Source organism: Microcaecilia unicolor, chromosome 5 (assembly GCF_901765095.1).
Source record: "Microcaecilia unicolor chromosome 5, aMicUni1.1, whole genome shotgun sequence".
In the NCBI taxonomy this organism is placed as follows: Eukaryota; Metazoa; Chordata; class Amphibia; order Gymnophiona; family Siphonopidae; genus Microcaecilia; species Microcaecilia unicolor.
Window position 1 is genome coordinate 259,129,476 of NC_044035.1, and position 19,309 is coordinate 259,148,784.

General features: G+C 45.3%; 1 protein-coding gene across 3 annotated transcripts in view; it reads left to right on the forward strand.

Annotated features, from left to right (window-relative positions):
* The first annotated feature begins 3,423 nt into the window (after window positions 1-3,423).
* Window positions 3,424-19,309, forward strand: part of CHD1L (chromodomain helicase DNA binding protein 1 like) — a 163,275-nt gene continuing 147,389 nt past the window's right edge. For all 3 annotated transcript variants that reach the window (XM_030204037.1, XM_030204036.1, XM_030204038.1), the window contains exons 1-3: window positions 3,424-3,595; window positions 6,486-6,598; window positions 7,364-7,470. In XM_030204037.1, coding sequence (XP_030059897.1) covers window positions 3,499-3,595; window positions 6,486-6,598; window positions 7,364-7,470 — 317 coding nt within the window. In that variant the 5' untranslated portion in view covers window positions 3,424-3,498. The remainder of the gene's footprint in view (window positions 3,596-6,485; window positions 6,599-7,363; window positions 7,471-19,309) is intronic.

Here is a 19,309-nt window from a genome sequence, read left to right on the forward strand (position 1 = left end):
ACTACCGGCCAGTCCAAGACTTACGAGTGGTCAACAAATCCACTATTTCATTACACCCTGTAGTGCCTAATCCATATGTCCTGCTTGGATTGATACCTTCTGGAGCTACCCATTTCACAACACTGGACCTAAAAGATGCCTTCTTTTGTATTCGGGTGGCCCCCGCCAGTCAATTGCTTTTCGCCTTTCAATGGGAAAACCCAGTAACAGGACGGAAGCTTCAGTATACATGGACCCGCCTGCCACAGGGGTTCAAGAACTCCCCCACCATTTTTGGGACTGCCCTAGGACAAGACCTTAAGACTTTTAAATCCGAGCCTTCCAGGCGAGTTTTACTCCAGTATGTAGATGACCTCCTGATTGCAGCAGTAACCCAGGAAGAGTGTTTTGAGGCTACCAGAGAATTGCTGGAGTTACTCTTGGATGCAGGCTATAAGGTCTCACGCTCGAAGGCCCAACTCTGTCAGTCAGAAGTGAAGTATCTGGGCTTCTGCATTTCCCAGGGAAGTCGGAGACTGGATGTCAGTAGGAAGCAAGCGGTTGCTGCAATTCCCCAACCCAAGTCCAGAAGGGAAGTTAGGGAATTTCTGGGTGCAGCCGGATTCTGCAGAATTTGGATTCCAAATTTTGCACTGATGGCGAAACCCCTTTACCAGGCCACAAAGGGGGGTGAAAAGGAACCATTTGAATTGGGACCTATTGCTCAACAATCCTTCATCGCCATAAAGAAAGCCCTACTCCAAGCCCCTGCGTTAGGCCTTCCTGATGTGGAGAAACCTTTCTCACTGTATGTCCACGAGCGACAGGGGGTTGCTCTGGGTGTGTTGACCCAGATGATGGGATCCTGGCAGAGGCCTGTTGCATACCTGTCTAAACAGCTGGATGGAGTGGCTAAAGGATGGCCAGCCTGCCTGAGGGCCATTGCAGCGACAGCCTTACTGGTTCAGGAAGCTGACAAGTTGACCTTGGGGCAAGAACTGGTTGTTAAAGTCCCCCACGCAGTTCTCACCCTCTCCTTGGTCATTACTGGCTCTGTGATAATGTCCTCCACATGATTCTTCCCCCCACATATGATTTTTGTGTATTGGTAACCTTGAATTATTTTCCTAAAGTTATTCCTCTTCTCAGGCCACCATCCCCGCACCGCTCTAAGCGAGAGGCCTTGTCCTTACCCTCCTCCGTTGCCACAGAGGATGAGGCGATTGAATTAGCCCTCCAGTACATCAACTCTACTTATCCTCTGACTAAAAAGAGACTTGTGGCCCTTTCTGCCACGACCTGGATTCCAATTGGGGGCCCGGTAGCGGGTATCACTGAACTAGGCATGGCTACCCGGCGACTTCAGTCCCTACTCCATGTTTTAGTCCATGAGCTGAACGTGGTAGTCAATGCATTGCAGGATCAAATTAATGAATTAAGTATAGTTTCTCGGTATAACCGTATGGGCCTTGACTACCTCTTTGCAGCCCAGGGTGGCCTCTGCACAGTGCTCAATTTTTCAGAGTGCTGTACCATTGTCATAAATAGGACGCATGTAGTTAGGCATGCCATGGATAAAGTCCTACAGTTTGGCTAGTCTTAATGTGGAGGATTACCGAGGAGGATTAGACCTTACCTCCTGGTGGTGGTCATTGACCTCATGGATACGTCCCTTGTTCATTTCCCTAATAGTCTTAGTTTTAGCAGGATTGTTGTTTTGTTTCCTGGCCTCATGTGCTTCGGCAGTATGCCATAGGACCTTAACGAGTAGGGTAATGGTGATTCACAAGCCTATTCCTAGACGTTATGCCCCAGGAGGAGGTATGGAGTTGGGATCACTATAATCCCCAGAGTTTGAGTTGTGAGACTTATCTCTGCATAAGCTGATTTTAGTCTCAAAGGGGGGAATGAGGCAGCTTGGGCAGAGAAATTATATTTGTTAATTGGTGTTTAAAAGTTTGGTTCAGTTCTGCAAGTGATGGAGGAATGCCTTCTGGTTTCAATTGCTCAAGAATGTCTAGCTTTTGCTAGACTAGAGTTTAAAAGGTCAGAGAGAAGTAATTATTTACCACATCTGAAGGCCATTGGGCATAGTGGATAATCTCGAGGGATCAACAAGCAAGCAGTGTTAGAAGATAGTTTTAAAAAGATTAGGCTAATGTTGGTTAGAAGAAAATAGAGTAGATTTTGTCTTATAAGGAATTCTGATTTCTGCTTATTTTAGAATATGTTTTATTCTGTGTAATTAATAAGTTCTATTTCTATGTAGAATATCTTTTCAATTCAACTTTGTCTGACCTTTCAAGTGATATTTCTGCAAGTTTAAATAGATCATCTGGTTTGAATTATCCACAGTCCTAGCTAGGTGAAAGAGGTCAGGAAAAGTCAACTTTGTTCATTAATGAATAGCTAAGTGTAGGACTGGTCCTGAAAGTAATAACAAACTATATCTGTGTGCTATTAAGTAAGATTGGCCCTTGACCCCTTAATGAATGCCAGAACCCAGTTAGTATGAAGTTGATTGGGAAACTGATTATGTGAATAATAAAATGCCAAGAGATAGGTGCCACAATGTCTAGTGTGAGAGGCCCCAGGTCATAGGTCAGTTTAGGAAATATTAAACCTATGTAACTGATATTTTGAATATAGGTGTAGAGATGATTGGTTCAGACAGGGTAATCAATCTATTCTTTACCATCTGGAAAGTAAGGGGGGCTAGAGGGGTTTAAAACTGTATATAACTGGGAGCAGAAGCAGCTTACGTTAGAAGAAAGAAGGAGAGAGCTAAGAAGAAGAGAAGGAGCTGAGACAGAAGCCATAAGATCCAGAGAGCTGAGAAAGAGAAGAAGAGACTTAGTGCTGATGTTCTACTTTGTTTGCTGGCAAATAAAGAAGATTTCTCCCTCATTCTGGTGTGTGCTGTTTGACTCCTGAAGTACCACAGATTCTGCTAACAATAGTGGTAATTCCTGCAACACAACCACCCTTAGGATTCACCTTTGGGGTTAAAAATCAAAAGTATATGGGCGTCTCTAGCGTTTTAGTGCACGCTAAAAACTCTTAGCATGCCTTTGTAAAAGGAATCCACAATGGTTTACAATGTTGAACAAATTACTACTCTAATCAGTGAAATCAATACTTTCTTTGTGTATATCCCTATGCTGCAGAAGTCGATATTTTTGAAAATATAAGTGAAATCAAATAAGAATGCTACCAACAATAAAGAACGACAACGTGGACAGAACAGCTCGTGGGTTTGCATGTTTTTTTTTTTTTTTGGGGGGGGGGGGGGGGGGGGGGGGGGGGTGAGCAAGGATGAGGGCTGCGCGGAGGAGAGGGAAAGGGAGATTAACCTAATTGGCTTCGGAATTGTGACGTCATGCCGACTCCTGTTCCTCAACATGACCTCTTTGGTTCAACTTCACACATCGCCGGCCCCTGCTTTCCCGGAAGTGGCCACCACCAGGGAGGGAGGTTCTGCCAGTGGAGTCAGTCAGTGTCACTGTACAGAACGGAATCATGTCCATGTTCGTGCGGCGGCTTCTTTCTAGAGCGCGACCTATAGGTTCAGGGACAGAGGTCGGGGAGGCGGAAATGTGCGCATGTGGTCTGACAGGTCAGTCGGAACAATCCGAGCTACCCCCAGAAGGGAGAAGAACTGACTCTTTTCTCTCCGCTTCCGAGCTCCAATGCGGGAAATAGACTGGCAGCAAAAATACAATGCAGTTTCTTTGTCTCTGGAGAGTGACTGTGGCATCTCGTCTCAAAGCACCCCCACACTTATGCAGGGAGAGCCTCCATGTGCCCTGACTATCATTTAAGGGGGAGGGACTGGCAGCGTTCCCCTTCCTGGCCATCATTACAAGAAGAGGGACCAGCATCAGCACCCACCTGAGCTGACCCCGAAGGGAGAGGGACTTAATGCTTCCTTCTTTAAAGAGCTTGAGGCAGATTTGGGGCCCCCTATGGTGGGGGGGGGGGGGGGCCCAGGACAGATGCCCTGTTTGCCATCTCCTAACGCAGGTCCTGGGGGGAGGGATTGGCAACATCCAAACCAGCTACTACTGCCAACAGTCTCCCCTTGCCCACCTACTACTGCAATGATAGTTGTGGTATCAACTCCCCCCCCCCCCCCCCCCCGCCGCAATCTCTTCAGGGGAAGGGACTAGTAGCATTTCCCTTCCCCATCTACTGCTACAAGGAGATGGACTGGTATTAGCATCCACCTGGGCTTCCCCTGAAGGGAGAAGGACTGGTATTAGCATCCACCTGGGCATCCCCTGAAGGGAGAAGGACTGGCAGCTATCCTCCCAGCACCTGGGTTACCCCTGAAGGGAAAGGGATTGGCAGCATCCTTGCTCTGGCTGTCACATCATGGAAAGGGATTGGCAGCTTTCTCTCCCCTGCCTATCACTGCAGGGAGGGGGGTCCAGCATCAACCCTGCTTGCCTGCCTGGACTACTTCTGTGCAGGTCTTTTTCTGCCATCATCTACTATGTTACTATGTATGTTACTTCTGAAGGAAGACTGGCAGCATCTAGACCAGTTACTATTTCAGGAAGAGGGGCCACACCATCACCATCCACTACTGCTATACCTGTAGGGACATTGACCTAAAGTTTCCACACTAGGTAACAGTAATGATGAGAGAAAAAGACCTATTGGCCCATTAGTATAACCACTTATTCTGTTGAAATTGCCAAGGATACATTCCAACTGTCAGTCATCTGGCAGTCTCATCAGTAACTTCTACTGAAGCAGTCACATCTCCTTTTGTACTGATAATAATTTCCCTGTGTACCCTAACATTCCTCTGACATTGGTAACTACCCTGTCACATTGTTTATCAATATTGAGTTCATGAGATTATAATCATCCCAAGATCTTTCTTGTTTGGTCCAATTGGCATCTCATCTCATATACTACACACTTGGATTTCTGCACCCGAGGCGAATGAAATTACAGTTTGTTTGTTTTTTTTGCATGGAACCTTATTTCCCAAGTTCTTCACCTCTGCTCACTCTTCTTTAGAGTATGCCTTGTTTTGTCTGCTCAGTTAGGGGCCCTTTTACTAGCTGCGGTAAAAGGGACCCTGCGCTAGTGACGGCTGTTTTTGCTGCAGGCTGGTGAAAATAGCCAAACATGAAATTGCTGTGCAATAAGTTCACACTTGCCGTATGGCCATTTTGGGGGGACCACTTACCACCATCCATTGAGGTGGTGATAAGGGCTTCCGTGGTAACCGGGCAGCACGCGACTCTCCCTGCGGCAATATTTTTTCAATATTTTCGCTAGTGCTGGAAATGGTGCATGCTGGGGGTTGAACTACCTCCGGCACCTGCGTTGGGCCGACGGTAGTTCTGGGTTGCCACATGGCAACCCTTTAGTAAAAGGGCCCCTTAGTGAGAGCAGTCAATGGCACAGATTTATCTGTGAAAAGAAAAGTAATTCCTATGAACACCTGGCTGGATCCATGAGCCACTCCATTTCCTTTTTCCCTTGTTGTGAATTTCATATACCACTACTTCCTGTATTCCATCACTTACCCAACTGCTTACCCCATTCACCCTAAGGTCCACCCCTACTCTGCTCAGAATAGTTATGAGCTTCTTATGTGGAACTGTGTCAACACTTTATTGAAATTCAAGTAAACCATATCTCATTCTTGCTAAAGATGTAATTTTCTTGTCACCTAATAATTAATACAGTGATTTATAGCCAGCTATAGCTCATGCAGTTCAAAGTGAATATTGAACAGATTTGTTTGGCATGATTTTTCTGTAATAAAATCATACTGGATTTAAGATTTAATTTTCTTCTGCTAGTTAGGTTTGTGACAATATTATGTATGTATCTATGTAATCCACTAAGAACCATGGATTGAGTGGAATATAATTTTTTTAAATAAATACATAAAGATAATTCACTGTCATTTCTTGTAGAAGTGACTTTGTTTATTTAGCCACCTTTGAGGTTAGATTAACTGTTACAAACCTTTCAATTACCTTATGCAGATGTTAGATAAACCCTTCTCTAAATCTCCAGAAGCAATTTGGTCTTTAAAATCTGATTGAACACAGCAGTGTCAGTTCAGCCACCAGAAGTTCTCCATCTCCCTTATGCCTGTGTTTACAAAGGCGCGCTATAGACGGGTTCGCATTTTTAACGTGTAAAATACTAATGTGCCTACAGGAATTTATTGGTGCATTAGCCTTTAACGCACCTTAAATTTATAGGCGTGCCTTTGTAAACGTACCCCTTAGTATCTTTAAATGTATTCTGTCTGGTTCCATTGCCTTTTTCCATTTTGCAAGGTCCATCTAATTCCTCCTTCATTGACCTACAAAAAAAAAATTCTTCAGCTTGTTTTGCTGCTTTCACTGTTTGTTTTGCTGGATTCACTTAGCTGAGACCTCTTTGTATTACGATTTGTGCAATTGTTGGTTCTAATGTGTTACTTTTTCAGCTTTGATTAATTTTACAGTGCCTCTTTTTGTTGGTTTTAGGTCTTCAGCTACGACCCTACCAACTGGAGGGAATAAACTGGCTTGTTCACTGTTTCAAGAACTATAATGGCTGTATTTTGGGCGATGAAATGGGTCTTGGGAAAACCTGTCAGGTATGTTACTGAACTGATTAGAGAGGAAAAACTTACATTTTGATAAATTGTCAACTTTTTCACTAGTTTTGCCTCAGGAAGGATAACTTTGCTTTGTTATTGAGGCTTAAGTAGGAGAGAGATGGAGGTGGAATTCGCAATCCATATGTAACAAAGCAGATGTTGGCAAATAGAGACCTGTCCAATGTTCTGGGCTATTCCTACCCACACTTTCCAGGATAGTCTCAGCTGCCATCTATAGATCCTGATAATTTCTAGGTTATCCCAGCTTTTTGGGTTGGCTTAGTCTAATGCCTAGCCTTTAATCTATTCTGCCCTATCATACTACCAAGCTTTGTGATATTGCAAAGAGCTACCAAAACATCTGTGTCCCGATACCTGGTTCTTTCTTGGAGTATTGTGGTCTGCTGTTTCAAAGCTAGCTACCCTGTAGCCTGTAGTCATTCCTTTATCTGCCCCTTGATTTGACATCACCACCAATGACTGAATTAGAAAAGTGAAATTAATTACTCATTTAGCCCATGGATAGGCAGTTTTAGAAAGGTAGCATTGTCATTCTTTTGTGCTGTCACCTGCTCTGTCGTGCTTCTGCACATGCTAAACATTGCCTGCACTGTTTTTTTAAATGAAAAGCAAAACACACGCTCTGGATTTCTGTTTTCTAGACTGTCACCTGCTCTGTGGTGCTTCTGCACATGCTAAACATTACCTGCACTTTTTTTTAAATGAAAAGCAAAACACACGCTCTGGATTTTTGTTTTCTAGACTATCTCGCTGCTTCTTTATTTAAGAGGAAATCTGAAGCGGACAGACCCTTTCCTGATTCTTTGTCCTCTCTCTGTACTTACCAACTGGAAGGCGGAATTGGAAAGGTGAGTTGATGATAAGTCTGTACTGTGCCTTAAGGGACTGGAAATGGATTCTGTTACTGCAGCGGGAAACAGCTACTGAAGTCTATGGCATAGACCACGCCCACCTCATCTCTCAGTAACAAGTCTATCCTAATGGCCTGCAGGCCACTTGCCTCACTCTGCTATATCATTGTTTATGTCCTGGTGGTACCACTGTTGGGTGTGTTATAAATCTCTAATTACAGTGTTATAGTTAACCAAGAACAGAGGAACCAATGTTGGGGTCAGTTTGGAATTCAACCTGATAGTCCTTCTGGACAGCAGTCATTCTCAAACAAATCCACAGAAATCACCAGGCCTCAGACCTTTAGGATGTCCACAATGAAGATACATAAAGCACATTTGTGTTAAGCGGGGCAGTGTTTGAAAATATCACACAGTATCTGTATAAGGCTGTGGAATAATTCACCCCATAAACAGAAATTTGACTCCATTGTACATAAAAATACTTGCCGTGGTACATGGGATTAATTCAACAATTTATATACTTCAATATCTGGAAGACAACAAAGACCTCAGATGCTGTTCAGCAGCTTGTGTTGTTGCCAATTGTCAGAAACAGTAGCGTCCGTCATTGATCTGAAAAACTTCCTTTTCTCCATTGTGGTTTAAATTCTTCACTTTTAGCAGCTATGTCGAAGCATTTTAGTTGTTGAATGAATCTCATATATACCATGTCTGTATTTTCTTGAAATGGAATAGAATTGTTTTTTTTGATCATGGGAACATATTACACAGTAGATCAGTATTTCCTCACCCTTTCCTGTGATAGATTTGCATACACATGGGTGCTCATTTTCAAAGCACTTAGCCTTCCAAAGTTCCATAGAAACCTATGGAACTTTGGAAGGCTAAGTGCTTTGAAAATATGTCTCCATATGGTCTGCAGTGTATAGAAATCTGTTTGTTGCCATATTCATTATGAATATCTAATAAACACTAGTATATGATGGCTGACAAAGACCAGTTGGCCTATACAGTATGCCGTTATTCCTGTCCACACTACCAAGGATATATCCCAGCTGCCAGCCATAGACTATGACTGCTTGTGAGTACCACTCCTTATCCAGGGCAACTTTTAGGCAAATGAGCCTAAAGTTTTTTTTCTATGTTGAAGCAACCGAACCTGCATTCCTCCTCTACCGCAGCACTAGGAATGAACTGCCAGACTTTTTTCCACAGTGCATTATCCATACATGCATGGTCTTTTTGAAGACCATCTCACTATTCCTGTCTAGTGGTATTATCACTTTTAGCATGCATCAGACTCCTGAGGCAGGCATCTTGAATGCCGAAACACAGTGCTGTGTCTTGATATTTGTTTTTATGTAATAAATTTTATTTGCTGAACCTTTGGTTTGTTTAACCTTCCCCCATTTCTCACTTTTTGGATGTTTGCTATTTTTCGTGGGACTCTTTGTGTTCAGTTACCTGTTCTGGTATTGGTTTTTTTTTTTCCATTCTCACCTCTTGTGGGAGTGGCCATGTCAGTTGTTTCTGGCTGTGTTGGTACAATGCGTACCTAGTTAACTCCTAATAACTGTACCTATAATTCTTGAAAAGATGGCAGCTTTGATTGTAAGCAGGGGCGTAGCCAGACTTTGGCGGGAGGGGGGTCCACAGCCTGAGGTGAGGGGGCACATTTTAGCCCCCCTGACGCTGCCAAACCCCCCATCCATTATTGACCCGCCACCGCTGCCCCCCGCCATTGCCGCCAACTTTGACAACCCTCCTCCTGCCGCCAACCCTCCCCCGCCGTCGCCATGGGCTACCTTTGCTGGCGGGGGACTCCAATCCCCGCCAGCCGAGGAGGTCCTCTTCTTCCCGTGAAGGCTTCGTTCTGTTTCTGACGTCCTGCACGTTGTACGTGCAGCACGTCAGACTCACAGAAACAGAACGAAGCCTTCGCCGGAAGAAGAGGACCACCTCGGCTGGTGGGGATTGGGGTCCCCCGCCAGCAAAGGTAGCCCACGGCGGGGGAGGGTTGGCGGCGGGAGGGGGGTCGAGAGGGTCGGCGGCAGGGGGGGTCCAGAGCTAAATCTATGGGGGCCCAGGCGCCCCCTGGCCCCACGTAGCTATGCCACTGGTTGTAAGTAGACTGCCCTGGAAGGTTTCCTGAAACTGGATCATTGTACTGTCCCTGTTTATACTGCAGTCAAGTACCTAGGGGGTTCTCCTGTTGCTCTCTCAATTTAGTTTTTGTCTTGGATTTATCAAGTTGTACAGATTCTTTTTCAAGTCAAGGACACTTGATTGTCTTTAGCCTTTGCTTGAGAAATGATTTTCAGCCTGTTGTTCAGGCAGTAATCTTTCCCAATTTAGATTACTGCCGTTTGTTTTATCTAGAGTTACAGGGCATCACAATTCATGTACCTCAGATGGCACAGAATGCTGCAACTGGGCTTTTAATTTATATTCCACTTATCATTTAAGTGGGTTACAGATGAAACATAGATAAGCATACATTTCATCTCATCTTTTTATTGGCTTCCATTATCTTGTCGTATTCATTATAAGATGTGTGTATTACTTTTTTTCCATATCTTTTTATGTCAGCATTCCATATAACTGCTCTCCAAAATGAAATATCAGTAAGCAATTATCATAATTCAGTATTCTCAAGACAACTCTCAGTAAAACATAATAGGAGAAGACGGAAAACTTGCTGGTTTCTTCAAGCATTCCTCTTGTAATACTCTATATCTGGTTGATGCTAAGGCCATCCACCTCTACTGCATTATTAATAGGCCTTATTTCATTTTATTTATAGCAATTATTTGCCAACTTTGTTAATTTGTATTGCGCTTTCATAGTGGGTGGGGGGGGGGGGGTGAGTAATGTTCAGCAGGTGATGGTCAGTGTTTTGGGGTTTTTTTGAACACTGACCACTGTCCCCAAATTTATGTCTGGATATTCAATGCCGGGCCATGGCCAGGTACCAGAATTAAATATTCGAGAATGTGTGGACAGCTAACACTTAATTGGATAAGAACTGATATTCAACCCTTAATCAGATAAATTAAACCAGACAAAGATAGGACACTATTTATGCGGTCCTGTTTGCCTGGTTAACTTATCCAGAGAAGAGCTAAAGATGAGCACTTTTCCTTTCAAGTGCCACCTCCACCCCTGGACCACCCACAGTAGCCAGTTTTGGCTTTAGCAGTTAGAAGAGGTATTTAGTGTCACTTTCTGGGTAAGTGCTGCTAAGTATTCTCTTGAGGCCCAGCCAGTGTGAGTTAGCTGGATAAGAGCCTCTTTTTGAATATCGACCCTCGCGTTTGTCTTTTTCATGTAATATTTTAAATTTTTTATCTTTAATTTGTAGTCCACTTAGGGGTAAAAAGTGGCCTTATGTGGGTCTTTCCTGCATGCTAGGGCCATTTTTACCACTTGCATAAAATGGCTGAATTTCCTATTTTTTTTGTATTAATGACCATGTGCTAATTTTGCCTTTAGCATATGGCCAGTAAAACAGATTATCGCGTGAGCCCTTACCGCCACCCATTATGTAGGTGGTAAGGGCTGATGTGCTAATCGGTTAGCGCACTGCAATATAGCTGTGCTGATTAGTGCAGAACACCCTCACTTTCCAGCCCCCCAGACACATCCCTTGCGCCAAAAAATTAATTTCATTTTTTGACACGTGGGTAGCGCGTTCACATGACAAAATGCTTGAGCTTGCCCCGCAGTACGCTATTTTTTTTGCTGCGGTAAACATGCATTGATGCTTACCGCAGCTTTGTAAAGAGGCTCCCTTAGATTGCTAGATAAGTGGAATACATATATTTTAAATAAGTGAACATGGACCTGGCAGCATGGTTGCCTGTATTTCCATTAGGACTTCTGACATTTTATATTACTCCTTTTGTCATTCTAAATGGTAGCACTCATTCTCTTTATTGAATTGTCCAAGTATGGTACTTTAAACCCTTAAACATGTGCTCTAGGACTAGGTAATGCTTCTGCGATCTCTTCTCTTTTTGCAGCTAAGTATTCCTTCTCTTTATCCCATGAACTCTTAAAATCCACTACTATGTTAGCTCCACTGTTCATGCATTATGGGCATTTATACATCCATCATCCTTTCTGTAATAAAAAGAGATTTCCTGACATTGTTTCTGGGTGTGTACCCTTTCAGAACTTCATTTCATTATTTTCTGTGTGTTCCACTGAAAAAGGTTCATCTCATGCTTCATGATTAACTTTCAGGTATTTAATGCCTCTATTGTATTTCCTTGGTCTTACCTCTCTTCTACTTACACGTGTTTAGATTTGTAAATTTTATCTCATGTAGCTTTCTCATGTAGCTTCTAATGCAGACCCTGTGCCAATTTGGTAGCACTTCTCTGTTCTTTCTGAAAGTAAAGCTCCAGTCCCCCCCCCCCCGATGATCCAGCCCCCCTAGTGGGCGACCAACCCCCCCCCCCCCCCAACGATGGCAGTGTTGTTTTCTTTTTTTTTCCTGCTGGTTATGACTCACCATATAGTGAATGACAGCAGACAAGCACGTGTCCAGACTGTCCAGTAAAATGGTTAGGACTGAAACTGCCACTCTGTGCAGGTCCTTCCCACCCCCCCTCCGTTCCATTTTTTTTGAAGTGCTTTAACTAAGAGCAGAAACACTTTGTGGCCTATATTCAGACCACGAGGTAGCCAGGCTGCCTCCTGTGGTTGGTGCTGAGCCCAGATATTCAATGTTGGGTCGTTTCCAGTGATCGGCATTGAATATCTGGGTGTTTACCGATATTTAGTGCTGGCCGGTTAAGTTTAAACCAGCCAAAGATATTCCAGCTATTTTTGCAGCCTAATTTGGCCACAAAACTTGCTGGCAATACGCTGAATTTTGGCAGATAGCCGGTTATATTGCGCAATATAACCAGCTATCCACTAACAAGCAGATGATCAAAAGCCCTGCGCTGTTCCAAACATCGCTCTAAAATAGCGCTGGAACAGCACGGGGCTTTACTGTACTGATGATCAGAGATAATTGCATTCAAATTTAAGCACGCAATTATCTCTGATCATGGGGTAGAAGTGCGGGAGAACTGTGCCTGAGCATGTGCTCAGCACAATCCTCCCGCACTTGTTTGACAGGTCTGGCCTGTCAAAAGCCCAAACATGTCAAACACAGGGGCTGGAAGTCCATGGGACCACCAGGACCCAACTACCCCTGCCCCGAGCAATGGGGGCTGGAGGTGCAACGGACCTCCGGTCCCCCTGACGATCCAGCCCCCCTAGTGGAAGACCAACCAACCTCCCCCCACCCACCGACAGGGGGACTGGAGGTCCGCTGGACCACCGGTCCCCCCGATGATCCAGCCTCCCTAGTGGGTGACCAACCAACCCTCCCCCCCCAGAGACAGGGGGGCTGGAGGTCCGCTGGACCTCCGGTTCCCCCCCCCCCCGACGATCCCCCCACAGGTTCAGGGAGGGCTGGAGATCCGGTGGGTCTCCAGCCCCCCCTAGTCCCCCAGCGAGGGGTCCCTGGTGGTCCAGTCCCCCCTACCTTGTGTGTTGGAGGAGGGAGGGTAGCCACAAAATGGCAGCGCCCAACCCTGCCCAGTGTATCCTGGGATGCGCTGGGTGGGGCTATACACCATATAAGGGAGAAAGTCACCATTCCTCCCCAATGATCTGCAAACCCTAACACCTGCTCGGAGCTGGCGTAGGGTTTGCTGCGGCCAGCGACCCAATCTTTGGCGCGCTGGCCGCTGATCATTGGGGAGGAATACCTAATGCCCTGTTTAGCATGCATTTGCATGCTAGTTGTGTTCAGAGCCCTCGAGCGCGTTGTTTCACATGCTCGAGGGCTCTGATCATGGGGCGTTAGCAAATGCCGGTGCTAGTATGGCGCTAATATCCTCTAGCGCCGGCGTTTGCTTCTGATCATCCCCTTGTAAGTGCGAACTGGCAATATTCAGCAGGAGATAACGGGCTATCTCCTGCTGAATACTTCTGGCTATCTGGTTAAGTGCCGTTTAACCGGCCAGGAGCCATTCCTGGCTGGTTAAATGATTTTAAATATTGGGCTGTTTATATTTGGATTCCATCCTCTTATTATTTAGGGATCCTCTGTCTTTATCCTACTCCTTTTTTGACTTGCATAACTGTCCTTCACCCCCTCCACTGGGAGAGCATTCCAGGCATTCAACACCCTTTCCATGAAAAAAGTATTTCCTGCCACTGCTCCTAGATTTACCTCCTTTCAGCTTCATCTCATGTTCTCTAGTTCTTCATCTTCTCTTTCTTTGGAAAATGGTTCATTTATTTGTTAATATCTTTCAAGTATTTAAACATTATATGTCACCTGTCCCTCATCTCCTCTAGGGTATACATATTTAAGTCTTCAAGTCTCTTCACTTATGTCTTCTGACACAGGCCCCATATGATTTTGGGGGTCTTCTAATGGACCATGTCTAGTCTCTTTATATCCTTAGTGGGATATCGCCTGCAAAACTGAACACAGTAGTTCAACTGAGATCTCACCAACTGCCTGTATAGACCCCTTTTATACAGACTAACATCCTTCTGGCTTTGACCATCACCTTGTGGCAAGGTTGCAAGACAGCATAACAAGGGAGTGGCCAGAGCCAGAGGTGCGCAAAGCATCCCTCTGTCTGGCCACTGCCTTTTTGCACTATTTCACCAGCTTGAAATCACTGGATATAATCACCCTGCAATTTTTCTTCTTCTATTATCATCCTATCGATGTCAGGCCACTTAAAGCCTGTTCCTCTTTTACTACACACGTACATGTTACTGCTGTGAAAATCCTGCACCCAACATGGTGTCTTATCGCTATCAGTGCAGTACAAGAACAGATTTTTGTACTGCAGCAGTGAGTATAGTGTAGCAAATTAGTTTTAATGAGAACGGAATTAACATTATTTTGTATTAGCCTTGTGTCTGGTGTTTTATTTTTCTGCAGTCACCCCTCTGGAGACAGCACAGAGAGAAGTTTGGAAAAGGTCTAACTGGGACAGTGGGGCAAGGGAAGAGACAGAGGTTAAAAGGTTGTACCACTTTGAGGGCCAGATGCACTAAACCTAACGAGCCCACAACTTGTGTTTTAAACTGGTTCCAGCCAGTTTAAAACGCAAGTAGTTTACTGGGGGCATGCACTAAGGGCATTTTCCCTGCCACGGTAGCAGGCAACGAAAACGGAATGCAAATTATTCAAAAGCTATTATAATGAGATGCACTACCGTTTTTCCGATTCCCTTACTGTAGGAACCCTAATGGGAGGTCTGCACCTCTCGTTAGGGCTCCTGTGAGGGAATCGGGAAGGAAAAGGGCCCCCCAAAAAAGGTACAAAAGAAAAAAAAAAGCAGGGAGCGCATGTGAGGGGCGTCCTTTATGGACATACTCTCCGTGCGCTTGTGAGAGACGTCTTTTTTTTTTTCCCGCCATTTTTTGCTCTCCCGGCGCTCGTGTTTTTTTCCCCCTTCTATTTTGTCTTTGCCGCGCCACTTACCCCTCCACAGCAAAATTTTTCTATTTTCCTGGTTGCTGGAGAATCAGGACGTCCCTTTCGATTATGCACCTCTTCCTGGTCTCTTCAGCCAATCAGAGCGCTAAACCCGCTTTGATTCGCCGAAGAGACCAGGAAGAGGTGCATAATCGAAAGGGACGTCCCGATTCTCCGACTGGCAACCGAGGAAAATAGCAAATGCAAGTGAGCTACGACGAGTAGCTCATATGCATTCCCTATCGTTAATGCATTCCCGTTCCCTACCGATTCGCTATGGAATCGGTAGAGAACGGGAATTACCGACGACTTTAGTGCATCTAGCTCTGAGTAAGGTGAGGGAGGAGGGGGATAGATATATACAATGAGCAAAGCAGCAGAGTGATGGGGGAGCAAGGGGGGTAAGTGCAGAGAAATAAAACACCAGATATAAATATTTTACAAAATTGTTTATTAATTTCTCATTACAACTGACAACTGATTTGCTGCACTATCTTCACTGCTGAAGAACCAGATTTTGTTCTTGTACTGAGGCACCATCATTATGTTGCTCCTGCACCCCCCCCCCCCCAACTCCATTCTTGTACTGCTCCCTTGGATTTCTTCATTCTGTTTTGTGTCTCATATTCATTATTGATATCCTGAAAATAGACTGGCTAGTGGTTCCTGTGGGCTAGGCTGAGAACTCTTTGTTTTGCCAACTTTGCCTATCAGAGCACAAAGCTTTCTATACAAGTACGCTCTTTCTTCCATAACAGTTATACATGTCCTTCTAAGGACTTTGTGAAGATTGCATAATGGAAATTGTCAGGCTGGAACCCTTGTTTAATTTTATTTTACGTTGTAATATGTTGTACTGTTATATTATGAATGTAATTCTGTAACCCGTTGTGGGCGCTATTGACATAAATAAATCCCTTCACTCAGAATATCCTCTCTTGAATCTACATGCCTCAGAGCTTTTTTCTGTGCCGTCCCTCTATTTTGGAATTCTCTTCCATTACATCTTTGAACTGAGCTTTCTTTTCCTAAGTTTAAATCAGGTTTGAAGACTTAATTGTTTCAACAAGCTTAGGGGCCCTTTTACAAAGCCGTGGCAAAAGTGACCTGTGGCAGTGCAAGCGCATCTTTTGGGCACACACCAGCCAGTTATTGCCACGTCCTGGAAAAAGGGCCTTTTTTTATGGGGCCGGAAAATGGACGTGCGGCAAAATAACCACCATATCGCCACCCATTGACTTAGCGGTAAGGTTTTATGTGCTACTTGTGCAGTAGGCATGCAGTGTGCATCCACTGCCGTTTACCACCGGGTAAGCGCCATGTGGTAGAAAATATTTTCTTATGCGTGTTTTTGGTGCGCGCCAAATTCAAAATTACCGCCCAGGGGCACGTAGTAGCTGAGCGGTAAATCTGATTTGGCACGTGCTGGATGCGCGTAGGCTCTTGCGTGCCTTTGTAAAAGGGCCCCTTACTCTTTTTGTTGCCAAGTCTGAATGAACTTGGCTTTATTCCATTTTTAGCAGCCGGAGAGCGGATGAATTGCTGCCTTTATATAGTTATGCCTTATGCGTATTATCTTTTTATATTTATATGATGGCACCCTCTCTTTTTGTTCATTTTTAAATGTACTTGTTTTGTAATCCACTTAGCTATCCCATGAAGAAAGAATATAACATTTAATAAACCATAAACCAGTGATCACTACTTTTCTCTTAGTCCAGCCAAACACACATTTAATGGCTTTCCATGCACAAAACATTTTATGCATTTTCACAGAGGCTTCTCCAGGGACAAAGATCTAGCCCTGCACCTTCTCATGCATGACGACTAGGGCCTATGATTCTTATTTTAACTATGTGATCTGTAAAGCCATTTTCAGCAGTAGAGAAGTATAACCTTTTTTTTCCTTAAAACATGTTTGACTTGAACACTGGAAATGACCTGAGATTTGAATATAATTTTACACTGTGAGCTTTGCTTTTAATGGCAGCTCTTTTTAGCTGGGTGTGACCCAGTGGCGTAGCAAGGTGGGGGCGGTCCGCCCCGGGTGTCCACGGGTGGGGGTTGCTTCGTCGCGCCTCTTCTCCTGCCACCGCCTGCCTTTTTCTTTTTTTTTTAAATCTGTGCAGCCACGCAGGCAGCGCTTCGTGTCTGCCCTGCGTGTGCTGTGAAAGAAGTAAATCGCCAGCGCTCGCGTCGGGCCTTCCCTCGATGTCCCGCCCTCTTGTGAGGTAACTTCCTATTTCCTCGAGGGCGGGACATCGAGGGAAGGCCCGACGCGAGCGCTGGCGATTTACTTCTTTCACAGCACACGCAAGGCAGACGCGAAGCGCTGCCTGCGTGGCTGCACGGATTAAAAAAAAAAGAAAAAGGCAGGCGGTGGCAGGAGAAGAGGGCTCTGTGGCTCTCAATGGAGGGGGGACGGGACTGGGTCGAGGGGGAGCTCAGAGGGGAGAAGGGGGTTGGAGAGGGGGTGGGGGAGTTCCGAGGAGGGGTGCTCAGAGGGGAGAAGGGGATTGGAGAGGGTGGGGGTACTCAGAGGGGAGAATGGGGATTGGGGAGGGGTGGGGTGCTCAGAAGGGTACTCAGAGGGGAGAAGGGGATTGGGGAGGGGTGGGGGAGTTCAGAGGAGGGATGCTCAGAGGTGAGAAGGGGATTGGGGAGGGCTGGGGGTGCTCGGAGGGGATAAGGGGACTGGGGAGGGAAGTGCTCATGAGAGAAGAGGTCTGAAACTGGAACTGGGGGCTGAAAAGGGGCAGGGGCTGAAACTGTGGGGACTGGGGGCTTTAAAGGGGACAGGGAGAACTGGCTGGGGCTGAAGCTTGGGACTGGTGAGAGAAAAGGGCTGGGGACTGGTGGGATAGTGGGGCTGAAAAGGGTGGCAGGTGGGAGATGTGGGCTGGAACTGGAACTAGGTGCAGGTGGAAAGAGGGGGCTGAAAAGAGGGGGCAGAGAGAGGGGACAGACCCTGGATGGAAGGGGGGAGCGTGAGGGATGGCAGACCCTGGATGGATGGGAGAGGGAGGGCAGACGGATCGAAGGGGCACAGAGAAAGGGCAGATGGTGGGTGGAAGGGGGAGAGAGAAAGAGGGCAGATGGTGGATGGAAGGGGCAGAGAGAGAGGGCAGACACTGGATGGAAGGGACATTAGAGAGGGCAGACACTGGATTTCAGAGAAAGAGCGAAGACAGATGCTGGATGGAAGGAAGACAGTGAAAAGAAGATGAGGAAAGCAGAAACCAGAGACAACAAACTGTAAATAAAATATATTTTTTTTATTTTTTTGCTTTAGGGTATAGTATTGTATCTGTGTTTATGTGTTAATAAATGTTTATAAATAGAACATATAAATAAGGTAATCATTTTATTGGACTAATTTTTAATACATTTTGACTTAACTTTCAGAGAACAAAACCCCCTTCCTCAGGTCAGGATAGGATACTATAACAGCACTATACTGTATTGACCTGAGGAAGGAGGTTTTGGCCTCTGAAAGCTAAATGTAGTAGTCCAATAAAATGGTATTTTATTTTCTATATTTGTTTTATTTCTATTTGTTAATTTGTAAAGTGATGATCGGATTTGTTAGTTTTTTCAAACTTACATCCACTGTCTTTATATTTTACACAGTACTAGGGGACATTTTATGTTTCTGTGGTGTTGCATTGTATGCAGAGTCTGGCATTGGGGGTTCAGTTTAATTTTTGTCTAAATAGAAAGTTTATGATTACTTATTCTATAGTGGATTAGGGTGTATCTGTGTTTGTGAAAAAGATATGGCTTTTGGTTGGCATTGACTGTGCAGGATCGACGATCTGTACTAATCTGTCTGTTTTCGTCTTACAATAGGTGAATTGATGTTCTAGTGCTCACTGTAGCGTTTAAGATGCTTGTGCGACTTGTAGAAATGACTGCTTATGGTATGGTAGAATTGCGCTATAGGTCCTGAGTGTTTTGTATTCTCGGTTTCTCCGAGGACAAGCAGGCTGCTTGTTCTCACGACTGGGTGACGTCCGCGGCAGCCCCCGCCAACCGGAAAGAAGCTTCGCGGGACGGTCAGCACGCAGGGCACGCCCACCGCGCATGCGCGGCCGTCTTCCCGCCCGTGCGCGACCGCTCCCGCCAGTTCCTTTTTTTCCGCGTCTGGAGAGAGTCGTGCCTCGCCGCTCTCTCTTTGTCAGCTGCCGGATTTTCGATCGCGTTTACGCCGATCGTGCTTTTTCTTTGTTTATTTCGGTTTAGTTACCGCCCGGTTTCTTTTTGAAAAAAAAAAAAAAAAAGAAACCCTGCGCGTGTGGAGCACGCGCTCCCTTTTTCCCTCGCTTCCAG